The following is an 18,290-nucleotide window of genomic DNA, read 5'->3' on the forward strand; positions in this document are numbered from 1 at the left end:
GAGTCATATAATGGTTTGGGTCAGAAGGGACCGTTGAAGGTCATCTACTACAACTCCCCTGCAACAAGCAGGAATGTCTTCAACTAAATTAGGTTTCTCAGAGCCCCATTCAACCTGACCTTGAATGTTTCCAGGGATGAGGCACCTCTCTGGGCAACCTGTTCCAGTGTTTCACCACCCTCATCGGCAATATTAGGAAACTCAGGCATAAGTAACTTTTCACGTGAGTGCATCTCTCTCCCCTCAGCTTACAATTAATGGACACTGACACAGGAACCACACTATGGAGTTCTTTCTGAGTTCACACACATCTTTCTGAGTTCATCTACAAACAGAAAGTTTTGAGTGAAGCTGAAATTTCAGTTCCAGGGACGAATACAACCTTTCAGAGAGAGAATGCAGCATCAAGAGATATATTATTATTACTATCAGTAAAAACACACAAGAACATTATCAAGAATTATAGACAAAAGAGACAGGCAGAGGTGTAAATAGCACAAGATAAGTATTTATTTGGACAGTTAAATTTACACAACTTATGCTTCACCAATGCACACATATATTGGACCAATGTTTGCTCTCAGCAAGGGTGATTTAAATTACAAATGATTTAACTCAACCAAGTGGGATCATATCAGATATACATCTGTGTAACAATGCAGTTTGGCTTATCATGTTCAAAATAATTGCTGGGTAGTTGAGAGAAATAAAAACAAGTTTTCAGTTCCAGAAAAGGAGAGCAGATCAGGAAAGTATTATCCTTTTTTCAAGCACTGCAAGGACCAATCCTGACAGCACTCCCAGTGATACAGTACTCTCAAGTACTGTCCTCTCACCCTTCTCCAAATTACGCTGACACTTAAATATTCTCCTCCTGGACAAGTCACAAATAATCCCCAGGAGGAAGAATTTCTTGTGTTTCATCTCTCTCACCAAGACAAGTAGAAGTGTGAGAAAATTGGGAAAGATATCACAACTGCCAAAAGCAACTAAGCATCAAAGTTGACAAAGGACAGAGTGGTCTACTATATAATGAACAGATTGACCATTAAGGGTCAGCTCACACATAAGAACTTATATTTATGAGCACATATGGCAGATTTATAATGGTGTATTGGAAACCTAGGAAATACGCAGCTTGCTTTTGTTATAGTAAAACCTGCTTACATTCCAACAGCTTCAGCAGGCTGTGGATCAGGATCCTTTATAAGTAAAGGGCACAGGAATGTTGTATCCCAGGACAGGCTTCATAGAACAATAACATCCCATCTCAGAGAAAGCTCTCAAAAATAAAGTAGGAAATGATCCCTTAGCTAGGTAAGCTGAAACATCCTGACTGCAACAGTATTTTTGTTTCAAATGCAGTGTGGTCCTTACAAAGCCTTAGCTATATTCCTATCATCTGCAGATTACCTGCTGGGAATACTGAATACAGCCCAATTTGGATTTTGCTGCAACAGTGTTGTGTAACATAGTACAGACACGCATGTCAAAAGCAAGCTTTTGTGGAGAACATTAAGTTGTTTAATTCCTGCTCTCCCAGGACCTTATTTTCCTGCATATATACCTACCTAGTGACAGAGGACTCAGCCTCATGTCACAACCGATTAACCACGTTCCACCAACACAAAAAACATGCCCAACTCAGCTTGCTGGACGCTCTTTCCATCGGTGTCAGTGGCCCAGAGCCACTGTGCAAATCTATGGAACAGTTTTCCTACTGGACATTGTTTGCTGGCACCTGAGAGAGCAGTACACCATTGCAAGTAAATCTTCAGCTGGCCTTAGATTTCCGTCAGTTTAAGACTGAAGACTTCCACTCTGACATTTAAAGCTGTGTATAGAGCCACAGCTCAAGGGCAAACACTGATAAGATTGCCACAATACAGGTTTTCAGAGATAATACCCTGCATATCCTGGAAATATAGCTATCATGCTATAGCTATAGTTCCCTCAAATTAGAAATATATTTGGAATGAATACATTACAGTCATTTGCAAACATGCAATTAATTGAGTTTTGAGCACTGTAGTTCCTAGGGAAAACACCAGTCACATCTGTAAGTACCACTGGGCATGGTGCAGAGAGCCAGAATGAGCTCCGTGCGCTGGTGCTCCACAGCATGAGCAGCATGGACCACATCAGGCATGAAGTGGTGTGCTCACATCTGGATGAAGCCTGAACAACCAAAAATTCTGCAAAGAGGTTGTGCACGTAGATTTAGCACATATAGAGCTAACTGGAGCTAAGTGGAGCACCCCTGACACACCTTGGTGCATCCATCCCCAAAGGTATCCTACCACCAAATTTAAAAGCCGCAGGCTGTAACTTTAAGAAAAGATTGAGACAGGTTTGAAACATATGGTCCATGAAATAATATATTAATCATACAGCTAAGACATCTCCCTGCTTTATGTGGGGTCAATACGGGTCTCGCTATACAAAAACATTATTCTGAAAGACAACAGGCTAAATTTTCAGTACATTCATCAACTACTGTTATGGTCAGGAATTCCATGGCCTTAATTGCCTAATAATTAAACTTAAGCATTCTAAATAAAACAAAGGGGAAAAAACCCCAACCACATAATCAAGCCCAGTCTATTAGCATGAAAAATGTGATCAGATGCAAAAATGAAAAAATTCATGCAAAGTGATATTAAAGACCAGCTGATAAATTCTGGTGGCTCTTTAAGTGTCTGCAAATGTTTCAAGCGATTGTGATTGTATAAAACAGAATTGCAAAAGCCCAAATTCACAGGCAAGCCTTAGACAACCCAAAAGTTGGCTTATTTCCTTTCTCAAGGACAAAATTCTTTAGCTCTTCATTGCCTTACTTCCTTTCCTGTTCATAGACCTACCGAACAGTGACTCTACCAGGAACAAGTGGCACCAGGCTCAGGGGAGGAGGAGAATAACTGGAGGCACATTTGCTATTCTTACCTTCAGTAACACAGGAAAAAGCATCATTACCGCTATTTACCATTAAAGACACCAAATAGCAAAGAAATGAACAAGAACAAGCCTGTGAACAAATCTAAGACAGAAGTACACCTCAAGGGTACATGCCATGGGTCCAGCATAAGCCAGGAGGAATTTCATACAGATACACAATTCTTGTTGAAAAATGCTAGAACGGGATTATTTAAGTTGGAATTGAGACCTTCAAACACATGGTTAAATTCAGCTCTCTTAACAGTCCTCAAGACCCTTTCAAGCCCACTGATTAATAACAGAGCATATGAAAGTACAATGCACATATTAGCAGTTTCATAGGCTTTTTGGAAACAGAGGGAAACTCTAGAGCAGTTATAAACTCTCTCCCTCTCTCTCTGAAATTAGCTAAAGCAGCTGCCCAAATGACTGTCAGCCAATTCAGAAAGTGTTCAGCTGTTCCTCCAAAGTAGGGCCTGTGGCCTGAGGTTTGACAGAAACAAGCTGGGGTCAAGCAGAGGATGTGCCAAGCATTTCTGCGCACTGCGGTTAACCAAATAGCACACAGTATATTTACAGCTTAGTTTGGCCCATGGGCTCCGTAGCACGGATGTGGACACTAGGAAGGCAGAACCAGGAGAGAGGCAGTTCCTTGCTGCAGTTGTCTTCATGGAATTTGATATTCAGGTAGAAATCGCCTGTGTAGAGAAAGAGGAGTGCTCCAAAGTACACGGAGTCTTTGGTCGGCTTCACCTGGAAAAGAAAATGTGAAAATCAGTATAATTATATATCATTATATATCAATAATATATCATTATATAATGATATAATAAGCCAGCAACAAACCCAAACAATTGTATTTTGCCATTCAGTAGCTCCTTCAAATGATCTCGAAGTACTCTAGATTCACATCTCAATATTGCCTTCACACAAAAAGGAGTAAAGATCTTGTCCCTGTTCTAGCAATGGTAAAACCAGAGCACTGAAAATTAAACCCTGTATTATTCTCTCACGCAGCAAAGCTGTGGCACAACTCAGACCAGAATACAAGTTCTTTAGGAGCCACTGATTCCAGAACAGAGCTGGTTTAAGGCAGAGGTCACCCAAAAATATTTCCTTAGGCTGCATTTATCGACATCTCCATTAAAGGTCTAAATCACGTCTCTGAACTCATGCTAAACACATGGTCAAACACCACTTAACAACTTAGCAACAGCTAAATTCATCCCCACTTATAATTCAGACACAATCTGACTGCAAATTCTAATCAAGAATCTTTAATATTCACTATCATTATAATAATTGAGTTCAGCAAGAAAAAAACCCACAAAAAGTATCCACCCTGATTTAACTTGTCCAAATTAAATACAGAGTTCACACTGTTTCTAGATTCATATATTTCCCTTCCTCATAAAACCACTTATGATTCATATCTTTACAACAAATAATGTATCTTAGTCCATCATTTCAGCAAGACACTGAAGTAATTTCTAACTTTGACACCCCCACGACTGTTCAGCATGTGATAATGTTTGAATTAATATCTGCTTCCACAGGACGTTAAATCCAGTTTCAGGGTGCCTAGAATTGTGTTAAAGTTGCTGCAGATGCAAAACACAGAATCGGCACAAAGCCGTTTCATTGGATGGAATTTATTCAAAAGCTTGTGAAAAGGCAACTTCATCTCAGCAGAAAAGACCCAATACACAGCACCTGATACTCCTCAGTACTGGTCTTCCCTCAGCTAAGACCATCTAAGAAGCCTTTCTGCTCTTCAGACCCTGAAACCACCAACTCAATATATATTCAAGGGGTCATCCCTACTTTAACAGGTGTGCCCCTGTATTTTCTTTTTTCCTTGAATATTCATTGGTAATGGGCCTTCCTTTGTCATCTCCAAACACCTCAGCATCCATCATGTTACAGAGTGCAGTGCTGATTCCCAGTGACAGTGTGACAGACCACTGGCCAGCCAAGCCGAGACCCAAACCCAACCACAACACAAACTCTGGTGTTGGATCCAGAAGCCCTGAGATGCCCAGAGGTGCTGCGCTTGATTGGATTCAGGGGGAGAAAATCTTCGCAAGCAAAATCACTAGGAATTGATGGGATATTACCACTTGGAACACTGAAGGGATGCAGCTAATCGGGATTCTTGCCCACCATAAAAATTTTGGTCATATGGTGAACTGGGACATCCACAATGGGGTATTAACTGAGAAAGTGTCTATGGACATCCTTTTCTGAAGGGCATCTTGTCATTGCATAGGAACACCAGAACAAGGATGATGACTAGACTATGGTGGGGGAGAGGGGGGAGATGAACCACTAGGAAAAGTTTCCCAGGGTGTGAGGCACCTCAAGAACATGTCAGAGAGTTGAAAATCACCTGCCATCACCTCCAGTGAGTAAGGTTCTCTGTAGCTTTCAGATGTGAGGGGAATGAACTGTTTGTTTCTGTTTTCTCCTGTTCTAGGGTTTTTTTGACTTTCATTGCTGGGTCCTTTAGCCAGCAGATGTGCACCCTGTACAGTCCCCTGGGGTATCAGGCTTCTCTGTTGAAGAGCTGCTGCTCCTGCATAAGGGCCTGGCTGTTCACAAGCAGCAGCAGCAGCGGAGCTGACAAAGCCCAGGCTCCCTTTGGCTTTGGTGCTGGGCACTTTTGCTGACCTATAGCAAACTTGTATCAGCATCATATCATCCGCATGAATGATCAGAGCAGCCACAGCTGTTCTCCTGACCCCTGTCCTTGGCATCTCCCCTCCTAGCTGGGTACAAGTTCTTGCCCCCTGGCATTGCGTCTGGACATGCAGAACATCAAACAGCCTCCCCTCCTGCTTCCATCCCCTCCTCCCAGGGCTGCCTGACTTATTTCTGCCTCACTGGAACTGATGCCGACATGCTTCCAGAGGAGGACAGAGGTAGGCCCCAATGCCAGCAATGGCTGGAGGAAAACAGCAAATGAAGGCTCCTCAGGACCCATATCTTTTTCAAGCTCCCAGTCTGTTTCTCCTAATCTAGCTGCACCACAAGGAAACCTCCAAAACAGCATTGATCAGAGCCCTTGGCAAGCAGGAAGGTGGCTTCAGACACATCAGCACTCATTTCAGGTTCTTCCCACATGGTATACACTAGGTATCTGAGCTTCTTCTGCAGTAAGAAGACTTCTAGTCAATGCAGCCAGTGGAGCAAACAGAGAATGCTCTACCTAGCCAGCCCATAGAGCCAGGATACAACTGCCTAAATGTAGGCACCTCATGACATCTGGGATGACCTAAGGCATAAAGACGTGTGCACAGGGCTGGCAAGATGCACAGGATGATTTACAGGACTTCTGGCAGGAGATGGAGGCCAGATGGGATACCCACAGCACCCAAATGATGGTAGACGCCTACTTTTAGGCAACTGAATCTCACCCCAGTGTCTGTGTAGTGTAAGCCAGGTTCTACTGGCTCCAGACTACGCCTCCATTGACTAATGGGAGCTTAGCTGGCCAGTGTCCACGGTAACACCTACACATTCAGATGTCTCAGTCTGCAACTGAATCCGCCCCAATGTCTGTAAAGTGGATATCCACATCTGAGCCAGCTGTTCAACACGCAGATTCATCTGATCAAATGTAGAATGAGGTAAAATGTCCCCTTAACACCATCAGCCCTGGTGACTGGCTCTCCGCTGCCTGGGAAGGGAGCAAGTGCAGGGTGACTTGTTCAGATGTGTACGTAAGTCAGACGTTTTCTGCCATAGCTGACAGCACACACCCTCCCACTGATCGCACTGCACGATCCAGCTAACCTCCCAGAAACATGAGGAACACACGCTCGTGCCTGATCCAGATGCAATTTGTATTGTCACTCCATCTAGCAGCACAGAGCTCTCGTAGTGTCAATGCCTAGATATGTGTTTATATGTTGTGCCAATCCAAGATGCTGTTGAATACATGCTTGCTGAGACAAGTCAGACTTGAAAAAGGTTTTACTAAAATTCCACCAAATCATGGAAACCAAAGATGGGAAGCTTCTATCCCAGGAAAAAACAAAAACAACCAAAACCAAAAACAACCCAAAACCAAACAAACACTGAAGATTCAAGAAATAAAAAATGCCCACATTACTCCTAAAACAAAAAGAACCCAAAACCCAAAACCAAACACACACTGAAGAACCAAGAAAAAAAAAATGCCCACATTACTCCTCTGTTCTACTGAGATAGAAGAAAAATTAAGTTTCTAGCTCCATTCTAATCCTTCCCTGATTCAGGCTACCATGTGGGACTGTGATTGCTTAGAACTAATTACTACTTATTTATACTGCTGTAGTACTTAGGGAGCTCAGTTGGAGATTAGGGCTAGTGCCAGCTACTGTTCGCTGCCCCAAAGAGTTTACAGTGCAAGTAGAACAGTGCCAAGAAAACTAATTTGTTCCAGATGGGCCACAGAGGACTTGCCAGAAGTGAGCAAATGTTCATCATAGCTTCTGAGCTGATTCAAAATGACCATCTACTAATGAATTTCTCCTCATCTCCCACTACCGATCACTTGAGCCAGTGCCTGATAACACACGCAGGAAAAAAAAAAACCCTGCTTGAGAATAGTAATGGCAAAAGCAGGAACAACAAGGAAAGATGAATTGCTGGTAGTTTCAGGACTCTCCCTAGAAGATAATTTTTTTGTTTTTAATTTGCCAAGAAGTAACTTTGTCCTGTCAACCAATTAGTCAAAAAAAGAAACAAATTCCAATATCGGTAAGAACTAAGAACTTTTAATAATATGGCTAAAGCTAGACTTCAAGTTGTGAAGTGAGATAAAACATAAATCAGTGCAATGTATTTTTAATGGATGGGGGTCCACCGTGTTATGTTTCAAAACTGTGCACTGAACAAAAATGTCTATTATCTAAATCATAACTGAGGAAGTCACTTTTTCTGATAAATACAGACATAGAAAGGTAAAGTTAACCAAACTGGAAGTTGTGCTTAAAACTAAAGATTTTACTTAATTTAAAATGCATGGAAATACCTCAATATACTTCATTTTTTTCAGTAGAAGATTTGCTTTTTGAAGTAGTATCTCCCAGCAGAGACTTTGTGACACAAACCCAGACTTCTGCGTTGAATTGAAGCAAGAGCACAAAAAGGTGAAAAAGCCCTTATTATGTTACCTCCAAGATAATTCATCTAACCTGGACTTCAAACCGCAAGAGAGAGAAATACAAAATCGTATGACTTTACCTTTTAAACAAGTTCTATTTATACTGCAAAGCAGCATGTGCATGAAAATCCCTGTATATATCCCCTGTCTTCCAGATAGCAACAGAAACTGCTTTGAGACTTTTTAGTATGGAATCAAAAATAATTGTGATTTGCTGAGCATCAGGCTAAATATGAAACTAACATTTAGGAAAGCAGAGGAGGTTTGGGTTTCGTTTGCTTTTTTCCCCAGAGAAATCACGTTCAGTTGAGCACCAATAATGTACTGTCTGCATCAGCATGACAACAGACCAGATTTTCAGGACATAAGAAGTATTTTCTCTTGCTCTAATATCTGATGCTCCCACTTGTTCTTGACCATACAGTACTCATACACCAACCATATGCTAGTTCTCCATCCTTCCTCCCACCTAGCTCGGCAGCGCAATAAATCATGTCACCACCTCTTTGCCAGTGTCAGTGTAAAGTCAGCCCAATTAGCTTAAACTGCTGACGAACGTTGTTTTGGCTAAACTGGCCAACTTTGCACAAAAACGAATGCTCACACCATCGCTCCCGCTGGGTCTGCTGGGGAAGCGGGGAACATCTTCCTGCAGAGGGGCCAAAACAAGCAGCTGGGAAGTGGTAGCATCTCAAGCCACCTCCATTAAACAAGCAAAATAATCGTGTGCCCGGGACCTCAGTTTATGAAAATCGTGGGCACGTGTTTAATAGCTTTGACAGAGCAGCACTGAGTTAACCAGTGACCAGCAGCAAACCTAGTCCGGTGTCTCAGCTTTCATTTATAAAAAAGAGAAATTCTAAATCTTTCATCTCACCCAACCATGTGCTTCTTTGGTTTCTTAACCAGCATCTGTCTGAGTTTCTGCCAAACTCAGAGCATGAACACAATTCTAAGTATGTTCATTCTTCCCTGAAGCATCAAATGCACAAACCAGGACTTTCTTCTTGTCCCCAAAACAAGTGCGGCTTTCTGAAATCTTTTTTTCCATTACTGAATTAGTTATTATGGGGGATGAAAGGGACTCTGGCCGCATTAGATACACTGTCTGAAGAATTTTCTGCCATGATCAGGGCTCTATGCCTCAAAGAAATATGACTAAGCATTTTCTGTGCGAGCCTATGTATGACAAGTATCAATACCACATACCATGAAATATAACACTTCTTGTCTAAGACTCGACATTTTCTTAATTTCACCTGTTTGGACTACGAGGCGGACAAATAGGAAAACAGTGCTATTTTTAACTTATTAGGGACCATGTTATTGGAGACACGTCACAATACTGAACAGCAGGGCAAAAGCGGGGACCGTAACGTATGAGAAAGCTGCCTGGGTAGGCATAAGCAATGTGAACTCCTGACTTTTTGCCCCGTAGGAGACTCAGTCAGAAGGTAAGAATACATCACACTGACATCCCCCTTTCCCCTCATTAGCCTGGAGGGTCAGGTCTTTCAGCAGCTGGGCATCCAAACACTGCCACTCCAACTAAGAATTCCACATTGTCAGAAAGAGAGTCAAAGCAAGCCATCTCTTGATTATTTCTGTTGACATATTTAAATTATTCAGCTGAGAATATAGTTAGCCCCCATTAAAATTCAAGTTGATGGTCTATTCCATGATCATTAGCTTTCTGAAATATTTTCTCCCCATGACACATAATTGAAAAATATGCATGGGGACTATCCCTGTGGTTAACCTTTCATTTTTTTCATACTAAGGTTCACTTACATATTCCGTTTTGACAAGTACATTTTATTTGTGATCCGATGAGCTGACCTAAGCAAAGGTCCTAAGCGCTATCCCAAACACTCACCATCTTCTTCATGTTTATTTCATAAGTTACCAGAAGTACTGCTTATTCCACTTTGCAGTACTGTCTGTCTGTTTTTCAGTCCTGATTTTTTTGTTGTTGCAATTTTTGGGGGAAGGGTATGGGAGACAGCAGTGTTATCCATATTCTCAGTGTCTTGCCTTAGAAGCAAAAAGCTCCTAGACTTGAATGTTCTAAAGAAGAAACTGAGATAAAAATCAAAATCTCAACTGTTGTAAAAAGGGACTTTTTCTGTCTCATTTTAAGCATGTTTTCTATTTTTCTTTATGGTTTTACAGAAGTATGCTAAGCGACAAGGAAATGAACCAGCTTGTCAGATCGGTCATTACATTTAACATTTTCTTTTTGCAGTCTGTTGCATTTCCTCAGGACCTGACTAAAACTGATTTGCAGTGTTCCTTGGCTCAGCCTGGGGAGTATTTCTTATGGACTAAAGAGAAAAAGTTACTTATAAACTATTACTGCAGGCTGCACTGGATGGCTCAAGGGACTGGCAATATGGTATTACACATTTTATCTAGGTTACCCATTCATATTTTGTCAGATCTAGAGCAACCAAAAGTCACTGTCTCTGATACTTTACTAGTGGTTTACATGATAGGAAATTACAGTCTAAAACCATTGCAAAGAGATGATTCCATATCCTCAAACCTAGCAACACCTTTAGCAATAGCTGGATTATTATTTTTTTTTAAATTTCAGAAATCATGGTGCTTTCCAAAAATTAATCTGCCTTAGAAAGCACAATGGAATACTGAAGTCCTTTTCTGCAAATTCATGTCATCCGGCATCACGACACATCTGATAGACATACTGAATCGATGTAGAAGGTGTTGGATCCCACAAAGGTGATAGCATCTTGCAGCTCGTAGTTGTGCACCCCATTTTGGTAATCCTGGTAGGGCATCACGGTGAGAGCGAAGGGTCCCACGCTGTGTTTGCTCCAGTTGGTCAGCTTCACCTCCAGCGGGACAGGGTCTCCCACCGTGCAGTTCACCACGATATCGCAGTCACAAAGCTGGCCATCAACGAGGATATCTGCCAATCAAGAAAACAATTCCACGTTATGCTGGACCCCTGCTTTAGAAATCACATATAATCTTGATAGGAAACTTCACAAGAAAAAGTAACCCGCGTGAAACCAAGGGTGCTTGGCAGTTAACCAACTCGGCGGTGTCGTGTAGGGTGGTGTTGCAGGGAAACTGCTTGCAAAAAACAGCTCATAAAGGCCTGATATCTGCCCACAGCTGTTGACAGAGCAATGAAAAAAAACAATTACACTCTATCCACAGGCACCAGAAGAGAATCTTTTTAGCCGCCGGTGTTGAAGGCCAGACCCACAGACAACTTCTCCTGCAAATCAACAGCATCAGGTGAAGGGAAATACAGACAGGAATCATCAATACAAATGGTAGCTACACAGATCCAGGGCTGGATGGCCATGTTCACGTGTTACAGCCACAATAAATCCTCCTGTATGGAGGTGACCTTTTGGAGCACGACAGCCACCGCCAGAATTTGCAATGTAATACATATATTAAAGTCCAGATTCTAAGGGAAAAAAAGGGATTTTAAAATTATACAGCAGTACTACGAGCTTGTTCACTCTTCGCACTTTAATTCATTCTAGGATTTCTATTTTTAACTTCCTGCTTTTCTTTCCCTTACTGGGATAGCAGAAAATATAAAGCCTCTACATTGGTTACTGCAGGGACAATGACAGCCGGAGTAATGTGTCCACTAACCTTGCCCATTTGCTTACACAGAACCCAAATGTTTCATTACCAACACGCTACAAAATTGCTAGTCCAATTGCCCGCTCTGAAAGGGTTCCCAGTTGTGCAGTATTACTGTATTTTTCAGATGAGGGTTATCTCTGCTGCAGTATTAATACAGGAACATTTCTATTTCACTATGGGTTCATGTTCAGAGATAAGAGAAAGCCCTGGGCACATGTAAGAAAGCATCCTCTGTGTGAATACCCATCCCCACAATCGCACATGCCCATGAGGCATTTCGATCGCTCCAGCTCCTCCTCAGTCTCTTGCCTTATGACATACAGCATATTATTCCTCTGCCAACAGCATCAGATTTACATTAGTAATATCCCCTCTTCAAGAAAAGGCACTATTTTTATGCTTCAGGAGCTTTCACAGAAAAAAAAAACCACAAACCAACCACCACCAAAGTAATTTTTATTTTTTTGTACTTATTTTTGTTTTGTTGCCTTAGACAAAAAACTACAAAATGATGCATGTTCTTGTTATGTCCTGGTGTGTTGCAAGCTGAACAAGCCTTGGCGCAGCAACTGGAGGAAAAAAAGAAAGCTAGTGCCAAAAAAGAAAGGCGTTCAGAAAGGGACATTTATCCCAGAGGTCAGGTCTGCAAAGCTGAGCTACCCAGATGAAAATCCCTCCTTGACCAAAGCTTCCCAAATGCAACAGCAAGCCCCAGATACAAGAGGCTTGGCAGAGGGAGCACAGAACAACCCTGCAGTGCTCAAGCTGCAGCTATCCAAAACCCGTGCTGGTCCCAGTTGGAATAGCTCTCGTGCCAAAACTTTCCTTTCCAAAGGAGATGCCCAGGTTTTTTGATAACGAGAGCACTGGTTGAGGCCACATCTGGAGTACTGTGTCCCGTTCTGGGCTTCTTAGTCCAAGAAAGGCACGGACATACTGGAGAGAGTCCAGTGAAGAGGATTAAGGGACCGGAGCATCTCTCCTATGAGGAAAGGCTGAGAGAGCTGGGACTGCTCAGCCTGGAGAACAGACGGCTCAGAGCAGATCTTCTAGATGCATAGAAATACCTGAAGGGAGGGTGCGAAGAAGGCAGAGGCAGGCTTTTTTCAGTGGTGCCCAGTGACAGCACCAGAAGCAATGGGCACAAACTGAACCACAGGAGGTTCCCTCTGAACATCAGGAATTATATATTTTTTTTTACTGTGAGGGTGACCGAGCGCTGGCACAGGCTGCCCAGGGAGGCTGTGCAGTCCTCATCCTTGGTAAGTGCTCTAGGTGGCCCTCCTTGAGCAGGGGATTGGACCAGATGACCTCCAGAGGCCCCTGCCAACCTCAACCATTCTGTGATTCTGTGAAAGCAAGTTATAACCCTCATTGCATTTTTAGGGAAGGGCTAGAAATCCTGTTTGGCGTTGGATTTGTTTTGCAATAGCACACTCTAATGTTGTGGGCTTTCCTGCCCTACATGATCAGATTGCTTCTTGCAGGATTGCCCTAAGATCATGGAGGTGAAGTAGTGGTTATAATGCTATCCCACTATCTGGGATTAACTGAGTTGAATTTTTCATGTGTGTGTACGGATAATCTTTATGCTTCCCAGCCTCCTGCCACAGAAGTGAAGTCCAGTTGCTTCCTTCAAAACAAATTGCATTTATATCAATTCATTACTTCGTATCAGTAAATATTTTCAAGCTTCTCCATGCAAGGTAAGTGTTTTCATTAAAAAAAAAAAAAATATCTAAAAACTTTTTTCCCTGATTCTTCCAGCCAGCAGGTCTTACAGCTGCACGAACGGTTAGCTCCCCACACCAGCATGAACCTTCAGAAATACTCAGTAAGCTAAGTGGATGAATCTTTATTTCAAGCTGCTCGTCAATTTTTAGCTTTAAAATTCAGTGCTCTGCTGTAGGAATTGTAAATGAACCCTTTGCCCTCTGCCTCCACCTTTGTATCTAATAATAGCTCAGAGCATTGCTTCCTAATATTTTCATGTGAAAATAGAAAATCCAAACAAAAGGGAAGCAATTAAGCATGGCTTAACCAGATGAATTTTCTTTCATATTAAAAAAAAAAATTCTATTAATTTAAGATTGATTCAAAAGCGTGCGTGCACACCTGTGCTTGTGTACATATTGAGAGATTATTTCCTTCCCTCCCAGCACACCCTTCCCTCTTGCAGTACTGAAGCCAAGGATCTCAATGAGATGTCAGATGAGAAAAAACACATGGCTGGCATGCAAAATACTATGGAAAGGAGTGTTTAAAAACAGTCCCCTTTCATCAGAGAACAGCTTGGTTTGACAGGCAGTTTTACTCCCTTTCTGACACAGAAAACATCTCATGGACCATACGGATTTGCTTTAATATTTTCATCCATGAACAGAGGAAAAGCCATGTGTACAGGGTCCCATTTCTGCAGATTCAGCTCGCTCACACAGATGGCATATAAAAGCTGAGACTGCTCACACCACTGCTGTGAGAGTGAATCATTATTGGCTTCAGTATACAGGAGCTCTGAATCAGAAGATACAGTTGCTAGCACAGAAGACCGTGGTGGCCATACCTCCATCCTCCAAAGATCCAGCTACAAGAGAAACACTGCTTCATAAAATTAGAAGGACCAAGTTTAATGCAAATAGCATATATATATTACATAAAAAAGGTGGAAGCGTAAACTGGCTGTCAGGGCAAAAAGAGCATGAAGACCTAGCAATCTCCTTCTAAGTGAAAGTTAATTCCTTTTTTAAGTACTTTAATAAGCCAACAGAATGCTGCTTCCCCCCCGCCATTCCTGCTCACTTACCTACACACATCCACTGTGTTGGCAGCCCTGGGCGCCAGCATTACCCTGCAATCCTTGATAACCATGAAAAAAGGAAAGAGACAGTCTGTCACACACCCGTTCATGGCACAGGACCGCTCTATTTTATCTCTAGGACCTTCTCTAAGTGATTATTATACTAAGGAGAAAATGTTCTCCAACAAATGTTGGAAAGCAGAGGATGAGGATGCTACAAGGCACCGAGAAAGGTGGCTGGAAAGCCTTGCTTTTTCACTGATGGCTGTAGCCAAGCCTTTTAGGATGTCCATGAATTAATCTAGCTGGAAAAACTACTTCATGGCCCAGCTGGTAGGTGATGCTCACTGACACCACAGGAAGTCTGGGAGACCATTATATGAAAATAACGTATCAGAATTCTTACTGTGTCTTTCTTTCAGGATCTGAAAACCGTCAACAAAAGAGAATGAACGTTATAACAGGAAGACAACCACTATTCCACAAGAAAAACATAATTTACCATCACCTGTCAGGTGCAGTTCTGCCTACATAACCCAAAGGAGCAGCTTTGAAATGAATACCAAACATTATTAACATCTTGTGTTATTTACTCATACTAACACAGAGTAAGTTGTTCTTGCTACTTTGTCAAGTTTCCATGCGAGCACTCGCAACTCCTTGGCCCATCTAGACGTCAAGAGTCCTGAGTCACAGCTAATTGCACTGCTGCACCCAACTCCCTCTTTGTCACTCTGAAAGTTTGATTTTGGAAAGCTGCATACAAATACATGTTTAATCTCAGTGGAAATGCATATGCCAGCAATGTTTACTCTCCTCACTCAAGTTTGGGTTGATTTTAAAAAAACATTGGCTGCAGAGGAAGGCAGGGTGTTTGTACTCATCTTTACAGCGGGGGATGGAGAAATTTCCATTGGATGTTTGCTTTTAATCTGGCTCTTGAATCCCCACCTGATGCAGATGCACTAGCCCCTGCCATTCACTGCAGCAGGGAACACAGCTCAAGCAAACACCTCGCAGAGGCATGGCTTTGCACAAACAAGCAGGTCAACAAAACTCAAGGCAAGAGATGCCCAAATGAGCAAATACTTCTCACGTGAAAGGTAGAAGAGATTTCAAGCCCAGAAACGCAAGCCTTGCTCTGCTGTACTGTGTTAGCTTGGATAATTTTAGCCAATCAACCATTTTTTATGCTATTAGAACTGCTCCGAAATGCTAGTCTTACCAAGGTCTGTGAACCAGAAGAGCTGCGGTCTGAGGAGGGGAAAAGAACATCAACAACGCTGATGGCTCCAGATAATGTCCATCAGGTACACTGATGGAGGAAAGCCAAAGAGCAAGAGCCCAAGCCAGAGTTGCTGCAGTGAAAGCCTCACAGAATGATTCAGTTTTTCTGTGTTCACCAAATCTAAACTGCTGATTAAAATGCCTGCCCAGGCCAAGTTTACTTCTAATTGCCATAAAAGAGCAAGGAAAGGGCCAACCATGCTGTCTGGATGAGCCTTTACACTCCTCCACCCCCACGCCCCGCTGCCCTCTTCTGCAAGAATGTTTGTTAAAGGATTTTGCAAGGAACTTAACAATGCAAAGCGAGTTTTTTGGGTTTTTTAAACCATTCTTTTAGAAATAGGTTGAACAACTCTGTCTGTTTCTGATCTTACGTATTACACAGATGGAAGAAAGATCAGAATGGAGAAAAAACCTGTACTACAGGCAAACTCTATGTACAGAGCAAGCTGATCCTGCCTGTCTCCAAACAAGCAAGTTCCCTGTCCTTCCTCTTGCTGCAACGTCAGGTCAGCAACAATTTTAGCAGCCTGTAATTTGGGGTTCATTCAGCTGCTTAGGGGAGCTGGCAGGTAACATGTGGTGTTGTGCTGTGACAACAGGCTCCTTGAATTTTCCTATGTATCTCCTCCAATATATGAACCTAAGCACTGTTTCCGTTTCCCCTCTTCCCACTTGTTCTCCTTCATGTAGATCAGTTCCCTTTCATTTTCTAAACCATTCATGCAAACTATTTACACATAGAGATATAGTATTGATTTCATTTCTCGTCCATTACAAGGTACTGCAGAATTTTCAGAGCTGAATACTTCCATACAAAAGATATTTTTATGAATATAAAACCCATGTTCCCTGTCACTCTCATCACGAAAGCGCTGAATGGTTATTTAATAACACAAGAGCCTCATAGCCATTTGCATAAAACCTTCTGCATGTGGTTTGGATCTGCTTCTCACACTAAATCTGAGCATCTTAACTTGGAACAACATCCTCATATTCATTCATTGTTCTACTGACACAATACCGAGGCAGATCCATCCCCTGCATAATTTCATTGCAGTCAATAGTAACAGAGCCCAGAGGTATACAGATGTTTGTATTGTAATGGGTTCAAATTACATGAATCTCTCCCCTTGCCAACCACGGCTAGTCCTGTCCTCGAAAGTGCCCTTATACTCACAGCCTGCTGAGCCAAGAGCTCTACGGACCTGAAGAGTGCAGCTCCTCTTTGGGTCAAGGCCTTTGGACAGGGATGAACAAAAAATACAGGAAAAGATAGGAACAAACTAGTGTGGCTTCCTGGAAGTATCAACAACCCAGAGACCTTCAGCTAACACAGGAGCACGAACCTGAAAACAGGAAAGTTGGCAGAGGATGGGATGACTGAACATGAATATAGGCTAGTAAAAGAGGCAACTGCTTTCGCAAGACCTCTGAGCTGCTGGATTTCTGGCAGACTTCCCATTCCCAAACATTTTACAATTGAATTAAGGACACTTTACTCGCTCCAAAAGCAATTAAAAAGAAAACCACATTTAAAATATAGTTCTACAACAATAAGCAATTAGTCTTTGATAATTGTCTGTGTCTTCCTATTTAATCACTCTTTTGCAGTGGCCAGTATGCTGATGACAGATCCCGACTGGTCCGATTATTGTTCTTGCCAAATTGTTTCGAGTTTGTGTCTGTTCTTAACTCTGTGATGACAACGGACTGAGGATGCTGCAGCATCCCCATAGGACTTGCTTGGAAAAGGATTTTTTAACATTGTTCATTTGCACTGAGTAAGCTTTCTTCCTCCAAATCAGTATAATGTTTATGTCCAATTTTAATCTCAAAATCTATCCTTGGCAGACATGTGATCAGCGTTCAATTTCAGTGCTACTTATCTTGGCTGTAAATGTTTAGATGTAGCACAATCTTCTTCAATTAAGTCTGAATACCAGGGTCATGCTAGCTGAAAAGAGAAGTATGAACATGACCAGCGCTCTGGGGTTCAACTGCCTTCAACTTCCACTTGGTATCTTAAACCAGCAAACATGAATGCTCGTTAACCACAGATTTATTAAAGAAATTTATTAAAGTTTAACCTCTCTGGATTTGGTGGGAGTTATTTTGCACATGCTTTTTATGATAGACATTGCTCCTTCCCTGGGAAATTGCTGGCATATGGATGGCACCTGCTTGTCTGGTCTCTCCTGTGGCAGCCAAGATAACCTGTCATTTGGTGATTTGCCCAATTTGCTATCAAAGCGAAAATCTCTCCTGAGTTTGTACTGCTTGTGGCCAGTCCTAATCTAAATGCTCAAAGGCAGACCCCTAAAATTTTAAAGGTCTCAAAGCTCTTTTTTCCAGGGAGCCTGAGCTCCTTTTGACTTATTTTAAAATATTCTGTGACATAGCCCTAGCTTGCTTGAACAGTCTCATTTCTGAATGTGGGCCAACCCCTTTTTATCTATTCATCACAAGCAGGTTTGCGGAAGACTTCTT

General features: G+C 42.1%; 1 protein-coding gene across 3 annotated transcripts in view; it reads right to left on the minus strand.

The window, feature by feature from the left end:
- Nucleotides 1-482: 482 nt before the first annotated feature.
- Nucleotides 483-18,290, minus strand: part of TRAPPC9 (trafficking protein particle complex subunit 9) — a gene marked incomplete at its 5' end in the record, with an annotated part of 509,504 nt that continues 491,696 nt past the window's right edge. For all 3 annotated transcript variants that reach the window (XM_080377735.1, XM_080377732.1, XM_080377736.1), the window contains 2 exons: nucleotides 483-3,687; nucleotides 10,792-11,015. In XM_080377735.1, coding sequence (XP_080233861.1) covers nucleotides 3,508-3,687; nucleotides 10,792-11,015 — 404 coding nt within the window. In that variant the 3' untranslated portion in view covers nucleotides 483-3,507. The remainder of the gene's footprint in view (nucleotides 3,688-10,791; nucleotides 11,016-18,290) is intronic.

This window comes from Falco punctatus (assembly GCF_963210335.1).
Source record: "Falco punctatus genome assembly, chromosome: 3".
Classification (NCBI taxonomy): domain Eukaryota; kingdom Metazoa; phylum Chordata; class Aves; order Falconiformes; family Falconidae; genus Falco; species Falco punctatus.